This window comes from Vidua macroura, chromosome 27 (assembly GCF_024509145.1).
Source record: "Vidua macroura isolate BioBank_ID:100142 chromosome 27, ASM2450914v1, whole genome shotgun sequence".
In the NCBI taxonomy this organism is placed as follows: domain Eukaryota; kingdom Metazoa; phylum Chordata; class Aves; order Passeriformes; family Viduidae; genus Vidua; species Vidua macroura.
The window spans coordinates 2,374,357-2,397,208 of NC_071597.1; the positions used below are offsets into that span (position 1 = coordinate 2,374,357).

Consider the following 22,852-nt stretch of genomic DNA (forward strand, 5'->3'; position numbering starts at 1 on the left):
CTGGGCCCTGGGAAAAGAGGTTGGGGTTGGGTGTTGGGTTAGGGGTCTGGGATGGAATTCCCAGAGGAAACCACGGGTTTCTCTACGGAAATCGCTGCTTTTGGGGCTTTTTTTACCTTTATTTTTCACCTTCTGGGGCAGATTCTGGCCTGGCTGGAAAATCCCAGCTGTGGGATGGAAAATGAAGGTGGAGTTAACTCAAATCTGCAAAAATCCCCCCAAAACTGGGCCCTGGGAAAGCAGAGGTTGGGTATTGAGAGAATTCTTTCTCTTTTGGAATTCCTGATGGAATTCCCAGAGGAAACCACAGATTTCTCTACAGAAATTGCTGACTTGGGTTTTTTTTTTCCCCTTTTTTTCACTTTCTGGGGAAGATTCTGGTCTGGGTTGATGTGGGGGTTAAAGGATGGAAAATCCCAGCTGTGGGATGGAAACCAAAGCTGGAGTTAACTCAAATCTGGAAAAATCCCCCCAAAACTGGGCCCTGGGAAAAGAGGTTGGGGTTGGGTGTTGGGTTAGGGGTCTGGGATGGAATTCCCAGAGGAAACCACGGATTTCTCTACGGAAATCGCTGCTTTTGGGGCTTTTTTTACCTTTATTTTTCACCTTCTGGGGCAGATTCTGGCCTGGCTGGAAAATCCCAGCTGTGGGATGGAAATCAAAGCTGGAGTTAACTCAAATCTGGAAAAATCCCCCCAAAATTGGGCCTTGGGAAAACAAAGCTCCATGAGAAGAGGTTGGAGTTGGATATTGGGGAGAATTCTTTCCCTTTTGGGGCTGGGATGGAATTCCCAGAGGAAACCACGGATTTCTCTACGGAAATCGCTGCTTTTGGGGCTTTTTTTAACCTTTATTTTTCACCTTCTGGGGCAGATTCTGGCCTGGCTGGAAAATCCCAGCTGTGGGATGAGAATGGGAATGGGAAGAGAGGAAAATGAAGGTGGAGTCAACTCAAATCTGTAAAAAATCCCCCCAAAATTGGGCCCTGGGAAAACAGAGCTCCATGAGAAGAGGTTGGGGTTGGATATTGGGGAGAATTCTTTCCCTTTTGGGGCTGGGATGGAATTCCCAGAGGGAATTCTTTCCCTTTTCCATTCTTTTCCCCTGGGATGGAATTCCCAGAGGAAACCATGGATTTCTCTACAGAAATCTTTTGGGTTTTTTTTTTTACCATTATTTTTCACCTTCTGGAGAAGGTTTTGGGTGGAAAATCCCAGCTGTGGGATGGGAATGGGAAGAGAAGACGACGAAGGTGGAGTCAACTCAAATCTGTAAAAAATCCCCCCAAATCCGGGCCCTGGGAAAACAAAGCTCCACGAGGGGAAGTTGGGGTCGGATATCGGGGAGAATTCCTGGGAATCCGTGGCTGCCCCATCCCTGGAATGTCCCTGGGAATTGTCCCTGGCTGGGGTTCAAGGTCCCTCCCCACCCAAAGCATTCCAGGATCCCGTGGCAGAAGGGAATTCCCAGGAATTCTCACCCCGGAGCTGGAGCTGTCCCTCCTCAGAGCAGAATTCCCACAAAAACCCCGGAGCTGAGGGGATTTTCACCCCCCAGCTGCTCCACGCCTCGTCCCTACGAAAGCCTGGAGTAGGTCAGGGAGGAGAAATTCCCAAATCCCACCCAAATCCCGGGATTTTGGGAGAGGCAGCCGCGCCTTTAAGGAAAGGCAGCCCCGAGGGAGCTTGGCTCGTTACCCGCTTGAAGTAATTAAATTAATTAACGCAGCCACTCCTGGTGCCCAGCGGCTGCGAGCTTCCCGGGAATGGGAGCACATTCCTGGGAATGGGACATGGGAATGGGAATGGGAACATATTCCTGGGAATGGGACATGGGAAATGGTGGCTCTGTTTGGGGACATTCCTGGGAATGGGACACGGAATGGGACATGGGAAATGGTGGCTCTATTTGGGGACATTCCTGGGAATGGGACACGGAATGGGACATGGGAAATGGTGGCTCTGTTTGGGGACATTCCTGGGAATGGGACACGGAATGGGACATGGGAAATGGTGGCTCTATTTGGGGACATTCCTGGGAATGGAACATGGAATGGGACATGGGAATTGGGAATGGGACATGGGAATGGGACACGGGAATGGGAATGGGACACGGGGAATGGTGGCTCTATTTGGGGACATTCCTGGGAATGGGACACAGGGATGGGTGGCTCTGTTTGGGGACATTCGTGGGAATGGGAATGGGACACGGAACGGGACACAGGGAATGGGAATGGGACACGGGACACAGGGATTGGGACATGGGGAATGGGACACAGGAATGGGAATGGGACACGGGGACTGGTGGCTCTGTCTGGGGCCATTCCTGGGAACGGGGATGGGTGGAATTCCTGGAGGGGCTGAGGAGAACTCGGCTCCAAAAGCCCCAAGGTTTGGAGAAAGCTGGCTGTGGAAACCGAAGGGACTGGGGAGAGGGGAATTCCCGAAATTCCCTGGATTCCAGGCGGGAATGTGCGACCCTACGCAGGGACAGCCCTGGGGGAATGTTCCAGAACAGCGCTGTGACCTGGGCTGGGTTACAGTTATCCTCCAGGAACGGGATACGGGATTCCCGGGATACAGAATTCCCGGTGCCCTGGGAAATGGGATACGGGATTCCCGGGATACAGAATTCCCGGTGTACCAGGAAATGGGATGCAGAATTCCTGGGAAATGGGATACAGAATTCCCTGGATACAGAAGTCCTGGTGTACCAGGAAATGGGATGCAGAATTCCTGGGAAATGGGATGCAGAATTCCCGGTGTCCTGGGAATGGGACGCAGAATTCCCTGGATACAGAATTCCCTGGATACAGAATTCCCGGTGTCACCCGGGCAGGTGACACTTGGGGACACCTGAGGACACTTGGGGACACTTGGGGACATGGTGAGCAGCGGTTGGGGGCGGTGATCTTGGAACCAGCGAGTGTCCCGAGTGGGAAAGGATCCGGCAGGATGATCCCGTTCCAGGGAATATCCCGAGTGGGATGATCCCGTTCCAGGGAATATCCCGAGTGGAAAGGATCTGGCGGGATGATCCCATCCCGGGGAATATCCCGAGTGGGATGATCCCATCCCGGGGAATATCCCGAGTGGGATGATCCCGTCCGCCCCCCGGCCCTGCCGGACACCCCAGAACCGCGCCCTGCGCATCCCTCGGCGCGTTGTCCAAACGCTCCTGTGGCTCTGGCAGCCCCGGGGCCGTGCCCGTTCCCCGGCGCGTGCCGCTCCCGGAGGTTTTTCCCACCCTTTTCGCTCCCACGGCCGCGCCGTTCCCCAAATTCCCTCTTTCCTTCCCAAAAAACCCCGAATTCCCGCTCCCGCCCGCCGGTCCTCCCCCACGCCGGGGGGCGCTGTCGCCGCCTCACCCTCCCCCGCTCCCCTGCGGAAGAGCCGCTCCGCCCGCCGCTCTATGGTGCCGGGGGGGCGGGCGGCGTGGGCGGCGCGGGGCCGCTCTGGCCGCGCGTCTCGGTGGTGCGGAGTCCCGGAAGCGGCGCGGGCCGAGGCCGCAATGGCGGAGAGCCCGGCGGCCGAGGACGCGGCCCCGGCCCCGGCCGCGGTGCTGGCGGCGGGCGGCGGCGGCAGCGCCTCCCCCAGCGCCGCCGGCGCCGCGGGGACCCCCGGCGTCTTCATCCCCGCCGAGCTCTGGGCGGCGGCGGGCTTCGGCGCGGCCGCGGCGCCCGGCACCGGCGTGGCCCCCGGCAGCGGCGGCGCCCCGATGGCGGCGGCGGCGGCGGCGGGGGCCGCGCTCCTCACGCACTCCGCCTTCTGGGACCCCACGGTCAGCGGCGACTGGGACAGCGAGCGGCCCAGCCCGGCCTGCCTGCTGCGGATCAAACGGTGAGCGGGGCGGCACCGGCGGCACCGGCAGCACCGGCAGCGGCACCGGCGGCACCGGCACCGGCAGCGGCAGCGCGGGGCCCGGGCACGGAGCGCGGCGCGGGCGTTCGGCTCGGCCCCGCCGCCGCTAACGGGCCCTGCGCCGCACCGGGCCTCGGCAGCCGGGCACCGGGCACGGGCCTGGGACGGCGCCGGGGCCTGCCGGTGTCCCGGGACAAACACGGGACAGCTCCCGGTCATTCCCGGTGTCCCGGGACAAACACGGGACAGCTCCCGGTCATTCCCGGTGTCCCGGGACAAACACGGGACTGCTCCCGGTCATTCCCGGTGTCCCGGGACAAACACGGGACAGCTCCCGGTCCTTCCCGGTGTCCCGGGACAAACACGGGACAGGTCCCGGTCCTTCCCGGTGTCCCGGGACAAACACGAGACAGCTCCCGGTCCTTCCCGGTGTCCCGGGGCAGGGACACTTTGCTCTGTCCCAGGTTCTTCCCAGCCCAGCCTGGGATTCCCTGGAATTCCGAGCCTGGGATCCCCTGGAATTCCCCTGGGAATTCACACCGGGAATTTTGTTGGATTTTCATTTTTATTGCAATTCCTGGTGCTGGAGGTGGGGAAATTCCAGGGGGGAGTTCCTGGAGGGATTCCAGGGGAGATTCCAGCCAGGATTCCCGAGGATTCCAGGGGGGATTCCTGCCAGGATTCCCGAGGATTCCAGGAGTGCTCTGGAATGCCTGGGCTGCTTTTGGGGCTCCGCTCCCGGAGCTCACCCCGAGCCAGGCCCAGGCCTCCCAGTCCCGGTTCCAAACCCCGGTTCCCAATCCCCATTTCAGCCCCGGTTCCCAATCCCAGTTCCCAATCCCGGTTCCAAGCCCCGGTTCCAGCCCCGGTTCCCAATCCCGGTTCCAGCCCTGGTTCCCAGCCCTGGTTCCCAATCCCAGTTCCAATCCCAGTTCCCAATCCCGGTTCCAATCCCGGTTCCCAATCCCAGTTCCCAATCCCGGTTCCAAGCCCCGGTTCCCAATCCCGGTTCCAGCCCTGGTTCCAATCCCAGTTCCAACCCCAGTTCCCAATCCCGGTTCCCAATCCCAGTTCCCAGTTCCCAGCCCCGGTCCCAGCCGCTGTGCCGGGCCGGGCGGTCCCGGCTGATTCCCGCTCCCTTTTCCAGGGATATCATGTCCATTTACAAGGAGCCGCCGCCGGGAATGTTCGTGGTGCCCGACCCCCACGACATGACCAAGGTGAGGGCGCCGGGGCTCCCTCCCGCTCCCCAGGGCCGCGGCCTGCGGCCGTTCCCGCCTGGAATTGTCCCCGAACGGCACGGCTCCGCGGGACGGGGGCGGGATCCCGCGCGGAGAGGGACTGGGAACGCCGGAGGGTTTGGGAACGCTGGAGCCATGGAGGATTTGGGAATGCCGGAGGGTCTGGGAATGCCGGAGGGACTGGGAACGCCGGAGGATTTGGGAATGCCAGAGGGTTTGGGAATGCCAGAGAGACTGGGAACGCCAAAGGGTTTGGGAACGCCGGAGAATTTGGGAATGCCGAAGGGTTTGGGAATGCTGGAGGGTTTGGGAATGCTGGAGCCATGGAGGATTTGGGAATGCTGGAGGGTTTGGGAATGCCGGAGGGTTTGGGAACGCCAGAGGATTTGAGAATGCCAAAGGGTTTGGGAATACTGAAGGGTTTGGGAATGCCAGAGAGTTTGGGAATGCCGGGAGCCATGGAGGGTTTGGGAATGCTGGAGTTTCTGGGAACGCCAGAGGATTTGGGAATGCCGGAGGGTTTGGGAATGCCAGAGCCATGGAGGATTTGGGAATGCCGAAGGATTTGGGAACGCCAGAGGGTTTGGGAACGCCGGAAGATTGGGGAACTCCTGAGGGTTCGGGAATGCCGCAGGATTTGGGAACCCCGTGGGATTCGGGAGCGCCGCAGGGTTTGGGAGTCCCACAGGGTTTGGGAGTCCCACAGGGTTTGGGAGCCCCGCGGGATTCGGGAACGCCACGGGATTTGGGAACACCGTGGGATTCAGGAACCCCACGGGATTCGGGAGCTCTGCAGGATTTGGGAGCCCCGCAGGATTCGGGAGCCCTGCGGGATTCGGGAGCCCCACAGGGTTTGGGAGCCCCGTGGGATTCGGGAGCCCCGCGGGATTCGGGAACGCCGCCGGGCTCCGGTGTCCCCGCAGATCCACGCGCTGATCACGGGCCCGTTCGACACCCCCTACGAGGGCGGCTTCTTCCTGTTCCTGTTCCGCTGCCCCCCGGACTACCCCATCCACCCGCCCCGCGTCAAGCTCATGACCACGGGCAACAACACCGTGCGCTTCAACCCCAACTTCTACCGCAACGGCAAGGTCTGCCTCAGCATCCTGGGGTAAGCCAGGCCTAGGGTCTGCCTCAACATCCTGGGATAAGCCAGGCCCAGGGTAAGCCAGGCCCAGGGTCTGCCTCAGCATCCTGGGGTAAGCCAGGCCCAGGGTCTGCCTCAGCAGCCTGGGGTAAGCCAGGCCCAGGGTCTGCCTCAGCATCCTGGGGTAAGCCAGGCCCAGGGTCTGCCTCAGCAGCCTGGGGTAAGCCAGGCCTAGGGTAAGCCAGGCCCAGGGTCTGCCTCAGCATCCTGGGGTAAGCCAGGCCCAGGGTCTGCCTCAACATCCTGGGGTAAGCCAGGCCCAGGGTCTGCCTCAGCAGCCTGGGGTAAGCCAGGCCTAGGGTAAGCCGGGCCTAAGGTCTGCCTCAGAGCCGGGCCTAGGGTCTGCCTCAGCATCCTGGGGTAAGCCAGGCCCAGGGTCTGCCTCAGCAGCCTGGGGTAAGCCGGGCCTGGGGTAAGGCTGGGCCAGCTGAGCCCGGGCTCTGCTCCCAGGTGAGCACGGACAGAAGGACAGGACAGTTTAGGCTGTGCCAGGGGAGGTTTAGGCCCAGCTGAGATCCCCCAGGTCAGGCCCAGCTGTGTTCCCCCAGGTTTCTGGGCTCTGCTGTGGGCGGGGGGCGGTGCTGGCGGTTAATTGATTAATTAATGAGTTGTTAATTGCTGTTTCCATGCCCCAGCACATGGACAGGCCCGGCCTGGAGCCCGGCCCAGAGCATCTCCTCGGTGCTGATCTCCATCCAGTCCCTGATGACCGAGAACCCGTACCACAACGAGCCCGGCTTCGAGCAGGTGAGAGCCCCGCCTGGGCCTAACTGGGGCTCCAGGCTGGGCCTAACTGCGGCTCCAGGCTGGGCCTAACTGCGGCTCCAGGCTGGGCCTAACTGGGGCTCCAGGCTGGGCCTAACTGCGGCTCCAGGCTGGGCCTAACTGGGGCTCCAGGCTGGGCCTAACTGCGGCTCCAGGCTGGGCCTAACTGCGGCTCCAGGCTGGGCCTAATTGGGATCCCAGCCTGGAATTAACTGGGATCCCAGCCTGGGACTAACTGGGATTCCAGCCTGGAATTAATTGGGATCCCAGCTGTGCACTGGTCAGGACTGGCCAGGCCGGGCCCTGCACTGGTCAGGATGGGCTCAGGACTGGTCAGGACAGGCCCTGCACTGGCCAGGCCGGGCTTAGGACTGGTCAGGACTGGCCAGGCCGGGCCCTGCACTGGTCAGGATGGGCTCAGGACTGGTCAGGACAGGCCCTGCACTGGCCAGGCCCAGCCAGGCCGGGCCCTGCACTGGTCAGGACTGGTCAAGGACTGGTCAGGACTGGTCAGACCGGGCCCTGCAGTGGTCAGGATGGGCTCAGGACTGGTCAGGCCAGGCTCAGGACTGGTCAAGGACTGGTCAGGACTGGCCAGGCCGGGCCCTGCACTGGTCAGGATGGGCTCAGGACTGGTCAATGACTGGCCAGGCCGGGCCCTGCACTGGCCAGGCCGGGCTCAGGACCGGTCGGGCCCAGCCAGGCCGGGCCCTGCCCTGACGCGCCGCCGTCCCCAGGAGCGGCACCCCGGGGACAGCAAGAACTACAACGAGTGCATCCGGCACGAGACCATCCGCGTGGCCGTGTGCGACATGCTGGAGGGAAAGTGCCCCTGCCCTGAGCCCCTCCGGTACGGCCCGACACCGGGGACACCGCGGAGCGGGACACCGGCCACACCGGGGACACCGGGGCTGGGGACACCGGGGACACTGGGGATTCAGACACTGGGGACACCGGCCACACCACGGATGGGGACACCGGGGATGGGGACACCAGCCACACTGCGGAGGGGGACACCAGGGACACCGCGGAGGGGGACACCGGGGATACCGGGGAGGGGGACACCGGGGACACTGGGGACACCGGGGATGGGGACACTGGGGACACTGCGGAGGAGGACACCGGCGACACTGGCCACACTGCGGATGGGGACACCGGGGACACTGGCCACACTGCGGATGGGGACACCGGGGACACTGGCCACATTGTGGAGGGGGACACCGGGGACACTGGCCACACTGTGGAGGGGGACACCAGGGATGGGGACACCAGGGACACCGGGGATGGGGACACCAGGGGGCTGGGGGGCAGCAGGATCCATTCCCAGCCGTCATTCCCGAATTCCCGGGAGCGGGCCCTGCGCAGGGAATGTGGGAATGTGCAGGAGGAGCTCCGGGGGGGAAAACATTCCCAGAAAATTCCTGGGAGGAGGGAGGGGGGTGCAGCTGCTGTGGCCGTGTCCCCTGGGCCGTGTCCCCTCCCTGGGCCGTGTCCCCAAGGCTCTGTCCCCTCTGTCCCCTCCCTGGGCCGTGTCCCCAAGGCTCTGTCCCCTCTGTCCCCTCCCCGCAGCCCCAGGGGACGGCCAGGCCGTGCCAGCAGGACCGGGTGCCACGCCGGTGTCCCCAGGGCCGCGGTGACCGGGTGTCCCCTCTTGTCCCCAGGGGCGTCATGGAGAAATCCTTCATGGAGTACCTGGACTTCTACGAGGGCGTGTGCAAGGAGCGGCTGCACCTGCAGGGCCAGAGCATGCAGGTGGGGCTGGGGACAGCTGTGGGGCACAGCTGGGGCACAGCTGGGGCTGGGGACAGCTGTGGGGCACAGCTGGGGCACAGCTGGGGCTGGGGACAGCTCTGGGGCACAGCTGGGGCTGGGGACAGCTGTGGGGCACAGCTGGGGCTGGACAGATGTGCAGCACCAGGGGGAATTCAAGGATGGGGTCGTTGTTCTCCAGGGGGGATTTGAGGAGACAGAGGGAATTTCAGGATCCTCCCCAGGAGGAATTTAAGGAGATTGAGGGGATTGAAGGATCTTGTCCAGGGGGGATTCAAGGATCCTTCCCAGGGGAATTCCAGGTTGCTCTCCAAGGGAAGGATCATCTCCAGGGGGAGTTCCGGGATCCTTCCCAGAGGAATTTCAGGATCCTCTCCAAGGGGAAGATCCTCTCCAAGGATCCTCTCCAGGGGGAATTCAGGATCCTCTCCAGGGGGAGTTCAGGATCCTCTCCAGGCGGAACTCAGGATCCTCTCCAGGGGGAGTTCAGGATCCTCTCCAGGGGGAGTTCAGGATCCTTCCCAGTTTAATTTCAGGATCCTCTCCAGGGGGAATTCAGGATCCTCTCCAGGTGAATTCAGGATCCTTCCCAGTGGAATTTCAGGATCCTCTCCAGGGGGAATTCAGGATCCTCTCCAGGGGGAGTTTCAGGATCCTTCCCAGTGGAATTTCAGGATCCTTCCCAGTTTAATTTCAGGATCCTTCCCAGTGGAATTTCAGGATCCTTCCCAGTGGAATTTCAGGATCCTCTCCAGGGGAATTCAGGATCCTTCCCAGTTTAATTTCAGGATCCTCTCCAGGGGGAATTCAGGATCCTTCCCAGTGGAATTTCAGGATCCTCTCCAGGAGGAATTCAGGATCCTTCCCAGTGGAATTTCAGGATCCTCTCCAGGGGGAATTCAGGATCCTCTCCAGGGGGAATTCAGGATCCTTCCCAGTGGAATTTCAGGATCCTCTAGGAGTATTTCAGGATCCTCTCCAGGGGGAATTCAGGATCCTTCCCAGTGGGATTCCATCACCCTCTCCCCTCCAGGCTGGGATTTCCCCCTGGAGTTTCACCCCCCAGCTGTCCCCAGCCCTCAGCCCCGCGGCTCTCCCCTCTCCCAGGACCCTTTCGGGGAGAAGCGCGGCCACTTTGACTACCAGGCGCTGCTGGGGCGGCTGCAGGCGCTGCGGGCGCGGCTGCAGGAGCGGCACCAGCAGGACAGCGCCGAGATGGACTCGGAGAGCAGCTCCTCGGAGCCCGAGCCCGAGCCCCAGGGCTGCCCCAAGGCCTAGGAGGGCCCGGCCCGGCCCGGGACTGCAGCACAGCCAGGCCGGGGCGGGGAGAGCCGCGGGCTCCTTCCCTCCCTCCCTCCCTCCCACCGACCGACCGCCAGGAGAGTTCCCCGAGGATTCCCCGAGGAGAATTCCCCAAAAAAGAGACAAAGCCCAGCTCGGGACAGGCTCCTCTTGGACAAAGGTACTTCCTGGCATGTGGCATCAGGTTGTTTTTGGGGTTTTTTGGAGAACACCTACACTGGTTGGGGTTGTTTTTTTTGTTTGTTTGTTTGTTTTTTTGGTTTTTTTTTTTGTTTTGTTTCGTTTTTTCCAGGTTTTTTTGTTTTTTTTTTTTTTTTTCCTCCGTTCGATTAAAGAATGAGCTCTAGACTGCAAATCCTTGAGAGCTTTTCTGCTCCTGGGCAGGGAGGGAGCCCTTCCCTGGAGCTGTGGGAGTGCTTGGATAACCCAGGGTGTGTCCAGGTGGAATTTGGGAGAGCTGGGGCCTCCCTGGTGTCTTTCTTCTAGGCAGACCAAAGATAAAGGAATTCTCACTGCTGGAATTGGGGCTCCTTCCCCAAAGCTTTACTCGAGCCCTGGGGCACTTTGGAGACTTCATGTGGAAAGTGGGAACTGCAGGAATCCATGGATTTATTCACCGTGGAGGTTTGGGGAAGGGGAGGATGAGGAGAAATGCGTCGGTCAGAGAGGAGGGGAGCACTCCGAGATCCGTTTGCGTTTATTCCCGTCAGCCTCCGTTTGAATTTAGCCTTTTTTAGGAGGGGTTTTCTCCTGGTGGAGCTGGTTTTTTACCTCACCTGGAATTCTCTGCTTCTCACCTTGGCTCAGTGTCACCTTGAGTGTCCCCTCCTGTCCCCTCCCTCCCTCCCTGCTGCCACCCACCCCCACGGAGACGCCGGAAGGAGGAGGGACAATCCCGGCCGGACTCTGGGACAAACTCCTTTGCCAAAACCTTGTAAAATTCCGCTTTTTTTTTTTGGGGGGAGCCCTGGCACCGCTGAGAGCCGGCTCCGTGCTGCCAGTGCCACGGAGAGGCGGCGGTGGCAGTGCCACCCCGCCCGGCCGCGGGTGGAGGTGACAACGCAGCGGAGTTTGGGCCATCAGGAGCTCTCAACGCTTCGTTGTTTTGTTTTTTTTTTCCCCCCGCCCCGATGATTTGTACGGACACGAAGTCGCAACGTTTCGCCCTCCCCCAGTTCCCTCCCCACCAGTTCGGCCCCAGTTCGGATCCTGCTGGTGCTGGGAGAACTTCCCAGCCCGGGCTGCTCATCCCGAGGGGCAGGAGGAGCCCAAATGGGATCGCAGCAGCAGCAAGGGGGGGAAACGGGGAATTTCCGCGGTGGGAAATGGGGAATTTTCCCGAAAAAACTCGGGAATCGTTTCCCCTTTCTTTTCCCAAATCCCCCGGGGCTGGTTTGGATTTAACCCTTGAGGGGAGGCCGAGCTGCCACACCCGCAGGGTGAAGGGGGTGGGTGCCACCTCCTCGCTGTCACCTTTGTCACCTTTTGTCACCCCAGAGCAGCCTCGGGGCGGGGCTGGGGAGCTTTTCCAGCTTTTCCAGGGATGGGAATTGCCTTGTCCCGGGGCTGTCCCCGTGTCCCCCTCGGGGTGTCCCCAGTGACAATGACGTTTTAGCAAAGGGATTTTTAGAGACTGAAATGGAGCTGGAAACAATAAATGCACACGAGTCACTCGGACACCTCTGGTGGTTTTCTGTTGTACAGAAGAGTTCCCATTCTTTTCTTGTTTTGGGCTTTTTTCGGGATTTTTTTTCCTTTTTTTGGTTTTTCTTCGGGGTTTCTTTTTTGTTTGTTTTTTTGTTTTTTTGGTTTTTTTTTTTCCTTTGTGCAATAAAGTTTTGTTTCGGCAGAACGGAGCCTGTGCTGTTCCTTAGTGGGAATTCTTATGGAATAACTTCCCGAGGTTTTCCCAGTCTTCCTGGTGCTGGGAGCCAAAATTCCAGAGCCAGAATCCCATTTCCCGCTGCAAATCCTGCTCCACCCTCGGCTCCTTCTCCTGGTTTTCCATGGTCTGGGGCATTCCCACCCAAAAGCGGGCGCTGGATCCGGCAGGGATTGATCCCACAGAACTTCCCGAGCTCAGGAACTTCGTACAAAACTTTTATTCCTGGTCCCCGGGATTGTGCGGGGACAGGAGGGATCCCGAGGATCCCAGGAGGGATTCCTGAGGATCCCAGGGAGGATTCCAGCTGGGATTCCCAAGCACTCCAGGAGGGATTCCTGAGGATCCTGGGAATGATTCCAGCCAGGATTTCGAGGACTCCAGGAGGAATTCCCATGGGCTCCAGGAGGGAGATTCCCAAGGATCCCAGAAGGGATTCAAGGGGCGATTCCTGGGAGGGATTCCGGGGGATTCCAGCCAGGATTCCAGGGGGTATTCCCAAGGGTTCCAGCTGGGATTCCAGGGGGGATTCCCGGGAGCCGTCAGGGCCCGGCCGCGCTGTCCTGGGTGTGGAGCTCGGAGAAGAGCGCGGGCAGCCAGAACTGCGGCTCGGCCGGGGCCTGCGCGTCCAGCCAGGCCATGCCCTCCTTCAGCAGGTGCTCCTGGAACGGGAATAACGGGATTGGGAATAACGGGAATAATGGGATTGGGACTGGGATCCAGCCAGGCCATGCCCTCCTTCAGCAGGTGCTCCTGGAACGGGAATAACGGGATTGGGAATAACGGGAATAATGGGATTGGGACTGGGATCCAGCCAGGCCATGCCCTCCTTCAGCAGGTGCTCCTGGAACGGGAATAACGGGATTGGGAATGACGGGAATAACGGGATCCAGCCAGGCCATGCCCTCCTTCAGCAGGTGCTCCTGGAATGGGAATAACGGGAATGGGAATGACGGGAATAACGGGATCCAGCCAGGCCATGCCCTCCTTCAGCAGGTGCTCCTGGAATGGGAATAACGGGAATGGGAATGACGGGAATAATGGGATCCAGCCAGGCCATGCCCTCCTTCAGCAGGTGCTCCTGGAACGGGAATAACGGGAATGGGAATAACAGGAATAACGGGATTGGGATCCAGCCAGGCCATGCCCTCCTTCAGCAGGTGCTCCTGGAACGGGAATGGGACTGGGAACAACGGGAATAATGGGAATGGGAATAACGGGAATGGGACTGGGAATCATGGGAATGGGACTGGGATCCAGCCAGGCCATGCCCTCCTTCAGCAGGTGCTCCTGGAACGGGAATGGGACTGGGAATGACTGGGAATAGAACCTGGAATGAACTGGGGATGGAGTGGGATGTGCTGAGTTGCCGTTGCTGTTCCCATTAGCATCCCATTCCCAATTTCCCATTCCCATCCCAAATTTCCCATTCCCATTCCCAATTTCCCAATCCCATTTCCCCATTCCCATTTTCCCTGTTTCCCCATTCCCATTCCCAGTTTCCCATTCCCAGTTTCCCATTCCCAGTTTCCCACTTTCCCATTCCCATCCCCAATTTCCCATTCCCAGTTTCCCATTCCCAGTTTCGCATTCCCAGTTTCCCATTCCCAGTTTCCCATTCCCATTCCCACCTACCAACACCTGCTTGGCTCGCTCCGTCTCCCACTTGAGGCTGTCCCGGATCTCGCTGACGGTCACAAATCCCTTTTTCTGGGAAAAAAAAAAAAATCCAGGAAAAATCCACCTGGATTCAATCCCGGGCCCAGCACAGCGGGGACCCTCCAGTCTCATCCCAGTCCAGCCCAATCCCATTTTTTTATGGAAACACCACGATTTTTCTGGCTGTTTTTCATCCAGGTTTGAATCCACACTTCGGCAGCTTCACCCACGAGCCCGATCCAATCCCAGTTCCCACTCCTGGAGGCACCAATTCCCCATTCCCAGCCCTTTTCCAGGGTCATTCCCACCAATTCCCCATTCCCAGCTGTTTTCCAGGTGTCATTCCCACCAATTCCCCATTCCCAATTCCCATTCCCAACCCCATGCCCAGTAACCCCATCCCACCTCTGCCAGCTGCAGCACCACTGTGTGATCCGTGTTCAGCCACATCCCAGTCCCATTTCCAACCCCATTCCCAATAATCCCCATTCCCAATTCCATTCCCAATCCCAACCCCATTCCCAGTAATCCCCATTCCCAGTAATCCCCATTCTCAGTAATCCCCATTCCCAATTCCATTCCCAATCCCAATCCCATTCCCAGTAATCCCAGTAAATCCCACCTCTGCCAGCTGCAGCACCACTGTGTGATCCGTGTTCAGCCAGGTCCCAATCCCATTTCCAACCCCATTCCCAATAATCCCCATTCCCAATTCCATTCCCAACCCCATTCCCAGTAATCCCAGTAAATCCCACCTCTGCCAGCTGCAGCACCACCATGTGATCCATGTTCAACCAGATCCCAATCCCATTCCCAGTAATCCCAGTAATCCCAGTAATCCCAGTAAATGCCACCTCTGCCAGCTGCAGCACCACCGTGTGATCCATGTTCAGCCAGATCCCAATCCCAGTAATCCCAGTAATCCCAGTAATCCCAGTAAACCCCACCTCTGCCAGCTGCAGCACCACCGTGTGATCCATGTTCAGCTCGGCCGGCACCGACTGCACCAGGAACGTTCCCCCCACCGGGATGATCCCAAAGCCGCTCCCCAAAACCTTCAGCTTCTTGATGGCCCGGAGCAGATCATCCCTGCGGAGGCACCCCAAGGAGCTTCCCAAACAATTCCAGCTGCTAAAAACCGGGAATCGCTCCCTTCAAGGGATTCGGGGTTTTGGCGTCTGGGCGGCCTTGGAGGTTCAGCCCCAAAAATGGGAGTTTTGTCCTAAAAATCTGCTTCCCTTGGGGTTTATCCGCGCCTCCCTCGCAGCTCCAGTGGGGAAAATCCTGACGGGGTTGGATTTGTAGGGGAAAATCCTCCCAGGGCTGGATTTAGGGAAAAACCATCCTGGGGTTGGATTTGTAGGGGAAAAAATCCTTCTGGGATTGGTTTTTAGGGGAAAAAATCCTACTGGGCTTGGACTTTTAGGGGAAAAACCAACCGATCCTGACCCCACAGTCCCGAGGGATTCCCAGGGAATTACCAGGGGATTCCCGAGGGATTCCCGGGGAATTCCCGATCCCAAAATCCCAAGAGATTCCCGAGGGATTCCCAGGGAATTAATGAGGGATTTCCGGGGGATTCCCAATCCTGACCCCACAATCCCGAGAGATTCCCAAGAGATTCCCGAGGGATTCCCGGGGAATTACCAGGGGATTCCCGAGGGATTCCCGATCCTGACCCTGCAATCCCAAGAGATTCCCAAGGGATTCCCGGGGAATTCCCGATCCCAACCCCACAATCCGAGGGATTCCCAGGAATTCCCGATCCTGACGCCACAATCCCGAGAGATTCCCAAGAGATTCCCGAGGGATTCCCGTGGAATTCTTGATCCCGACCCCACAATCCGAGGGATTACCGGGGAATTCCCGATCCCAACCCCGCAATCCGAGGGATTCCCAGGAATTCCCGATCCCGACGCCACAATCCCGAGAGATTCCCAAGAGATTCCCGAGGGATTCCCATGGAATTCTTGATCCCGACCCCACAATCCGAGGGATTCCTGGGGAATTCCCGATCCCAACCCCGCAATCCCGAGAGATTCCCGAGGGATTCCTAGGGCTTCCCAGGGATTCCCGATGCCGACGCCGCAATCCCGAGAGATTCCCAAGAGATTCCCGAGGGATTCCCAGGGATTCCCGGGGGATTCCCGATCCTGACCCCGCAATCCCGAGGGATTCCGGGGGATTCCCGACGCGGCACTCACGCGCTGACGTCCTGCGCGAACTTCCCGCGGCCCTTCAGCACCTGCTGCTGCAGCTCCTCCAGCGTGATCAGCCCTGCCGGGAATCCCGGGATCCTGATCAGCCCTGCCGGGAATCCCAGGATCGCCCGGCCCATTCCCAGGGAATTCCCGGCCCCGCCAGCGGCTGATGGCATTCCATGGGGTTTCATGGGGTTTTATGGGATTTTTATGGGATTTTTATGGGATTTTTTGGGGGGATGATGGATCCCTGGGTCAGGGATGGACCCCTGGATCAGGAGCTGATCCCTGGGTCAGGGTCAGGGATGACGGATCCCTGTTTCAGGACCAGATCCCCGTTTCAGGGCTGGATCCCCGTTTTTGAGGAGCAGATCCCCGTGTTTGAGGAGCGGATCCCCGTTTTTGAGGAGCGGATCCCCGTTTTTGAGGAGTGGATCCCTGTTTTTGAGGAGCGGATCCCCGTTTCAGGAGCAGATCCCCGTTTTTGAGGAGTGGATCCCTGTTTTTGAGGAGTGGATCCCCGTTTTTGAGGGGTGGATCCCTGTTTTTGAGGAGTGGATCCCCGTTTTTGAGGAGTGGATCCCTGTTTTTGAGGAGTGGATCCCCGTGTCAGGAGCAGATCCCCGTGTCAGGAGCGGATCCCCATGTCAGGAGCGGATCCCCGTGTTTGAGGAGTGGATCCCCGTGTCAGGAGCGGATCCCCGTGTCAGGAGCGGATCCCCGTTTTTGAGGAGCGGATCCCCGTTTCAGGAGCAGATCCCCGTTTTTGAGGAGCAGATCCCCGTTTTTGAGGACTGGATCCCCGTGTCAGGAGCGGATCCCCGTGTCAGGAGCGGATCCCCACCTCCGTTGCGGTGCCGCAGCGCCAGGCACACCTCGATGATCTGCACCCCCAGCTCGTAGTAGAAGTCTCCGACCCCGAGCACCTCGGCCCAGAAACCTTTTCCAGCTGCGGGGCAGGGACAGAGTGAGGATCCACCCACCGGGATCCGCCGGGACTGGGAGGGGACTGGGATGGGACTGGGATGGGACTGGGATGGGACTGGGATGGGACTGGGACGGGACTGGGATGGCATTGGGATGGGATTGGGGATGGGACTGGGACGGGACTGGGATGGGATTGGGACGGGACTGGGATGGGATTGGGATGGGATTGGGATTGGGATTGGGATTGGGATTGGGATTTGGATTGGGATTGGGACTGGGATGGGATTGGGATGGGACTGGGATGGGATTGGGACAGGATTGGGATGGGATTGGGATTGGGATTGGGACTGGGATGGGATTGGGATGGGACTGGGATGGGATTGGGACAGGATTGGGATGGGATTGGGATTGGGATTGGGATTGGGATGGGACTGGGATGGGATTGGGACAGGATTGGGATGGGATTGGATAGGATTGGGATGGGATTGGGATGGGATTGGATAGGATTGGGACGGGATTGGGACGGGATTGGGGCCGGGTTTAGGGTTTGTCCCCGCTCCCCTGCCCCGAGCCGTTCCCGGGGATCCCGGCAGCTCCGGTCCCTGGGAGCATTCCTGAGCTCCCGTTTGCCCCGGGATGAGTCCCCAGAGCCCTTCCCGAGGCCCTGCTGTCCCCCCGTTCCCCCCACATTGTCCCCTCATTGTCCCCACCCTGTCCCTGCTGTCCCCGCTGTCCCCGTAGTCCCCCCACTGTCCCCCTGTCCCCTGTCTGTCCCCCCTGTCCCCTGTCTGTCCCCCCTGTTCCCTGTCTTTCCCCTGTCCCCTGTCTGTCCCCTCTGTCCCCTGTCTGTCCCCACAGTCCCCCCTGTCCCCTGTGTGTCCCTGTCTGTCCCCTGTCTGTCCCCACTGTCCCCTGTCTGTCCCTGTGTGTCCCTGTGTGTCCCCTGTGTGTCCCTGTCTGTCCCTCTGTGTCCCTGCTGTCCCCTGTCTGTCCCTGTCTGTCCCTGTCTGTCCCCTGTCCCTGCTGTCCCCTGTCTGTCCCTGTCTGTCCCTGTGTGTCCCCTGTGTGTCCCTGCTGTCCCCTGTGTCCCTCTGTCCCCCCTGTGTGTCCCCGCTCACAGGCCAGCGGGTCCACGCCGATGGTGGCGCACATGTCCTGGAACTGCAGGCGGAACTCGGGGCTGCGCCGGATCTCCTGCTTGTGCTTGCTGGCAAAGGCCTGCAGGTGTGTGCGGAACGTCTCCAGCTGCTTGGACATCTGCGGGGACACGGGCACACTGGGACAGGGACAGGGACACGGGCACACTGGGACAGGGACAGGGACACTGGGACACTGGGACAGGGACACGGGGACAGGGACACAGGGACAGGGACACGGGGACAGGGACGGGGCCAGGGCCAGGGCCAGGAAGGGGAGCCCGAGCCCAAGGAGGGAATCCCCACCTGGGCCAGCTGATCCTCGGCCAGGACCGTCCCTCGCTCCTTGTACTTGGCCTGGGGGGACGGGGGGTGAGGGCGGGGAAAGAGCGGGACAACCCCCAGCCCAGGCAACCCCAAACCCAAACAACCCCAAACCCCAAAGCCAAACAACCCCGAGCCCAAACAACCCCAAACCCAAATCCAAACCCAAACAACCCTGAGCCCAGACAACCCCAAACCCAAACAACCCCAAACCCATCCCAAACCCGAACCCAAACAACCCCAAACCCAAACAACCCCAAACCCAAACAACCCCAAACCCATCCCGAACCCGAACCCATCCCAGTTCCTCCCTGAGGGTTTAACCCAGCCCCGCTCTGGGGGTGCCCCCACAGCGACCCCCGAGTGACCCCCGAGTGACCCCCGAGTGACCCCCGAGTGACCCCCAGAGCGACCCCCGGAGCGACCCCCGGCTCCCGGCCCCGCTGCGCCCCCCCCGTGTCCCTGTCCCTGTCGCTGTCCCTGTCGCTGTCCCGTGTCGCTGTCCCGTGTCGCTGTCCCGTGTCGCTGTCCCGTGTCCCTGTCCCTGTCCCTGTCCCTGTCCCGTGTCCCTGTCCCGTGTCCCTGTCCCTGTCCCTGTCCCGTGTCCCTGTCCCTGCCCCGTGTCGCTGTCCCGTGTCCCTGTCCCTGCCCCGTGTCGCTGTCCCGTGTCCCTGTCCCGTGTCCCTGTCCCTGTCCCGTGTCCCTGTCCCGTGTCCCTGTCCCGTGTCCCTGTCCCTGTCCCATGTCCCTGTCCCGTGTCCCTGTCCCGTGTCCCGTGTCCCTGTCCCTGTCCCTGTCCCTGTCCCGTGTCCCTGTCCCTGTCCCGTGTCGCTGTCCCTGTCCCTGTCCCTGTCCCTGTCCCTGTCCCTGTCCCGTGTCCCTGTCCCTGTCCCTGTCCCTGCCCCGTGTCGCTGTCCCGTGTCCCTGTCCCTGCCCCGTGTCGCTGTCCCGTGTCCCTGTCCCGTGTCTCTGTCCCTGTCCCTGTTCCTGTCCCGTGTCCCGTGTCGCGTGTCCCTGTCCCGGTCCCTGTCCCGTGTCGCTGTTCCGTGTCCCTGTCCCGTGTCGCTGTCCCGTGTCCCGTGTCGCTGTCCCGTGTCCCGGTCCCTGTCCCGTGTCCCGTGTCCCTGTCCCGTGTCGCTGTCCCGTGTCCCGGTCCCTGTCCCGTGTCCCGTGTCCCTGTCCCGTGTCCCTGTCCCGGTCCCTGTCCCGTGTCGCTGTCCCGTGTCGCTGTCCCGGTCACCTCGGTCAGTTTTCTCCTGGCGATCGCCCCCGCCCCCACCCCCCGCCGGTGCATCCCGGCCCCGCCGCCGCCGCCGCCGACACGTCATCGAGAGGCGCCGCGTGACGCCATCGAGCGGCGCCGCGTGACGCCATCGAGCGGCGCCGCGTGACGTCACCGAACGGCGCCGTCCCTCAGGGAGAGATGGCGGAAGTGCCGGGAGGGAAAGGGTTAAACGGGAAGGGTTAAACGGGAAGGGTTAAACGGGAAGGGTTAAACGGGAACGGTTAAAGGGTAAAAAGGGTTAAAGGGTAAAAAGGGTTAAAGTGTTAAAGGGTAAAAAGGGTTAAACGGAAAGTGACAGCGAAAGGGTTAAAGGGTAAAGGAGTAAAGGGTAAAGGGAAAGGGTTAAAGGGGTAAAGGTTAAATTTTATAATTATTTTAAATTTTTAATTGTTTTTTATTATTGTTATTACTGCTATCACTGCTACAAATAATGATAACGCTAACAATAACAACAACAGCGGTGCCATCGGCGGCGCCGCGGCCGCGGAGGAGCGGCCCCGCAGCACCGGCAACGCCGCGGACCCGCCGGCAGGGGGCGACAGAGGCCGGGACACGGGAACGGGAACGGGGATGGGAACGGGAATGGGAATGGGGATGGGAACGGGGATGGAATGGGAATGGGAATGGGGATGGGAACGGGAACGGGAACGGGAACGGGAACGGGAACGGGACCGGGAACGGGAACGGGAATGGGGATGGGAATGGGAATGGAACGGGAACGGGAACGGGAACGGGAACGGGAACGGGAACGGGAATGGGAACGGGAACGGGAGCGGGGACGGGAATGGGAACGGGAACGGGAACGGGAACGGGAACGGGGATGGGAATGGGAATGGGAATGGGAATGGGAAAGGGAACGGGAACGGGGATGGGAATGGGAACGGGAATGGGAACGGGAATGGGAATCGAATGGGAACGGGAATGGGAATGGGAACGGGAACGGGAATGGGAACAGGAATGGGAAGGGGGATGGGAGCGGGGATGGGAATGGGAATGGAAACAGGGATGGGAATGGGAACGGAAATGGGGATGGGAACGGGAACGGGAATGGAATGGGAATGGGAACGGGAATGGAACAGGATTGGGGATGGGAACGGGGATGGGAATGGGAACGGAAATGGGGATGGGAACGGGGATGGAACGGGAATGGAATGGGAATGGGGAATGGGAATGGAATGGGGATGGGAACGGGAATGGAATGGGGATGGGAACGGGAATGGAATGGGGAACGGGAATGGGACAGACTCTGGGGAATGGGGAATTGGAACGGGAATGGGGAATGGGGAATGGGACAGATTCCAGGGAACAGGGAATGCGGGAATATGGGAATTGGGAATTGGGAATTGGGAACGGGACAGACCCTGGGGAATTGGGAATCGGCAATGGGAATGGGACAGACTCTGGGAATTGGGAATTGGAACGGGAATGGGACAGACTCTGGGAATTGGGAACTGGGAACGGGACAGACCCCGGGGAATTGGGAATTGCTTTGATTTGGTTCCAGTTCCACTTCCAGGCCTCTCGGTCTTGATTTCCTTCCTCACTCCAGGCCTCCGGAGCCTTTTCATTCCAGGCCTTTAAAGCCTCCATTTCCTCTCTAATTCCAGCCCTCCGAAAGCTTCACTTCCTTCCTAATCCCAGCCCTAAAACTTGGATTTATTTTAATCCCAGCCCTAAAACCTTGATCCCTTTCCCACTCCCAGCCCTAAACCCTGGATTTATTTTAATTCCAGCCCTAAAACTTGGCTTTATTTTAATCCCAGCCCTAAATCCTCAATCCCTTTCCCAATCCCAGCCCTAAAACCTGGATTTATTTTAATCCCAGCCCTAAAACCTGGATTTATTTTAATCCCAGCCCTAAAACCTCTGGAACCCCTGGAACCCCTGGAGTCCTTGGAGCCCCCCAGATCCCCCAAAGCCCCCGGAGCCCCTGAAACCTCAGGAACCCCTGGAATGCTTGGAACCCCTGGAGCCCTCAGAACCCCTGGAATCCTCAGAGCCCTTGGAACCCCTAGAACCCCCAGAATCCCTGGAATCCTTGGAGCCCCCAAAATCCCTGGAATCCTTGGAACCCCCGGAATCCCTGGAATCCTTGGAGCCCCCAAAATCCCTGGAATCCCTGGAGTCCTTGGAACCCCCGGAATCCCTGGAGTCCCCAAAATCCCTGGAATCCCTGGAGTCCTTGGAACCCCTGGAGCCCCCGGAACCCCTGGAATCCTCAGAGCCCTTGGAACCCCCAGAACCCCCAGAATCCCTGGAATCCTTGGAGTCCTTGGAGCCCCTGGAATCCTTGGAGCCCCCGGAATCCCCGGACTCCTCGGAGCCCCCCAGCAGCGGCTGCAGCCCGAGGAGGGAATGGGGAGCGTCCCCCGCTCCCTCCGTCGCCTCCTCCCTGCAGCAGGGGAAGGGCCAGGGCGGTGACGAGGCACGGACTTTGTCCCCCCCCGCTCCCCGTCCCTGGGGAGGGGCAGGGCGGGTGTGGCACCGGGGTCACCCCGGGAGGGGACACGGCCGGGCCACCGCCAGGGCCACCACGGGCCACCAGGGCCGACACGGCCGGGCCACCGCCAGGGCCACCACGGGCCACCAGGGCCGACACGGCCGGGCCACCGCCAGGGCCACCACGAGACCCGCGCGGAGCGGCGGGAGAGGCTCAGGGTGCCCCGGCAGAGCCCGGGGAGTTACGGGGGCTCTGCTGCCCTCCCGATCCCATCCCGGGGCTCTGCTGCCCTCCCGATCCCATCCCGGGGCTCTGCTGCCCTCCCGATCCCATCCCGGGGCTCTGCTGCCCTCCCGATCCCATCCCGGGGCTCTACTGCCCTCCCGATCCCATCCCGGGGATCCCGGGGCTCTGCTGCCCTCCCGATCCCATCCTGGGAGTTCCGGGGACTCTACTGCCCTCCCGATCCCATCCCGGGAGCTCCAGGGGCTCTGCTGCCCTCCCGATCCCATCCTGGGAGTTCCGGGGCTCTGCTCCCCTCCTGATCCCATCCCGGGGATCCCTGGGCTCTGCTCCCCTCCCGATCCCAATCCCGGGGGTCTCTGGGGTTCTGCTGCCCTCCCGATCCCATTCCCAGCTCCCCGGCAGGCTGGGAGAGGGAGGAGAGGACACTCAGGAGCTCTGCAGCCCCAGTCTGGCCCCAGTTCATTCCCAGTTCATTCCCAGTTCCCTGGCAGGGACAAGGACAGGGACAGGGACAGGGACAGGGACAGGGACAGGGATTGGGACAGGGACAGGTCAGGGACCTCCTGCAGGGCACGGCTGTGGGTGAGAGGGACAAAATGCGGCTGATTCTACCCAAAACCGCGGCTCCCCTCCTGCGGCTCTGCACTGGGAACTGCACAGAGCAGGG

At 60.5% G+C, this 22,852-nt stretch overlaps 2 protein-coding genes across 6 annotated transcripts; one reads left to right on the top strand and one right to left on the bottom strand.

Moving 5' to 3' along the window:
* Positions 1-3,495: 3,495 nt before the first annotated feature.
* On the top strand, positions 3,496-11,762 carry UBE2Z (ubiquitin conjugating enzyme E2 Z). Of its 2 annotated transcripts, XR_008440724.1 has the most exons (8): positions 3,496-3,839; positions 5,008-5,080; positions 6,025-6,212; positions 6,884-6,995; positions 7,751-7,863; positions 8,675-8,765; positions 9,891-10,245; positions 10,572-11,762. XR_008440724.1 is itself a non-coding variant. In XM_053999800.1 (7 exons), exons 1-7 carry the CDS (start codon positions 3,511-3,513, stop codon positions 10,059-10,061), a joined length of 1,077 nt encoding a protein of 358 aa, XP_053855775.1. In that variant the 5' UTR covers positions 3,496-3,510; the 3' UTR covers positions 10,062-10,431. The 2 variants fall into 2 exon arrangements, 1 of the variants encoding a protein (XP_053855775.1); XM_053999800.1 differs by lacking the exon at positions 10,572-11,762 and having other exon boundaries at positions 9,891-10,431.
* A 410-nt stretch (positions 11,763-12,172) lies between these two features.
* SNF8 (SNF8 subunit of ESCRT-II) lies at positions 12,173-19,526 on the bottom strand. 4 transcript variants are annotated; one of them, XM_053999805.1, is made up of 8 exons: positions 19,455-19,526; positions 18,197-18,247; positions 17,873-18,011; positions 16,672-16,776; positions 15,831-15,903; positions 14,574-14,715; positions 13,609-13,677; positions 12,173-12,629 (listed from the first exon to the last, which is right to left on the bottom strand). In XM_053999805.1, exons 1-8 carry the CDS (start codon positions 19,506-19,508, stop codon positions 12,510-12,512), a joined length of 753 nt encoding a protein of 250 aa, XP_053855780.1. In that variant the 5' UTR covers positions 19,509-19,526; the 3' UTR covers positions 12,173-12,509. The 4 variants fall into 4 exon arrangements, with proteins under 4 accessions (XP_053855780.1, XP_053855779.1, XP_053855778.1 ...); XM_053999804.1 differs by having other exon boundaries at positions 13,603-13,677; XM_053999803.1 differs by lacking the exon at positions 12,173-12,629 and adding an exon at positions 13,035-13,257.
* Between the last annotated feature and the right edge of the window lie 3,326 nt (positions 19,527-22,852).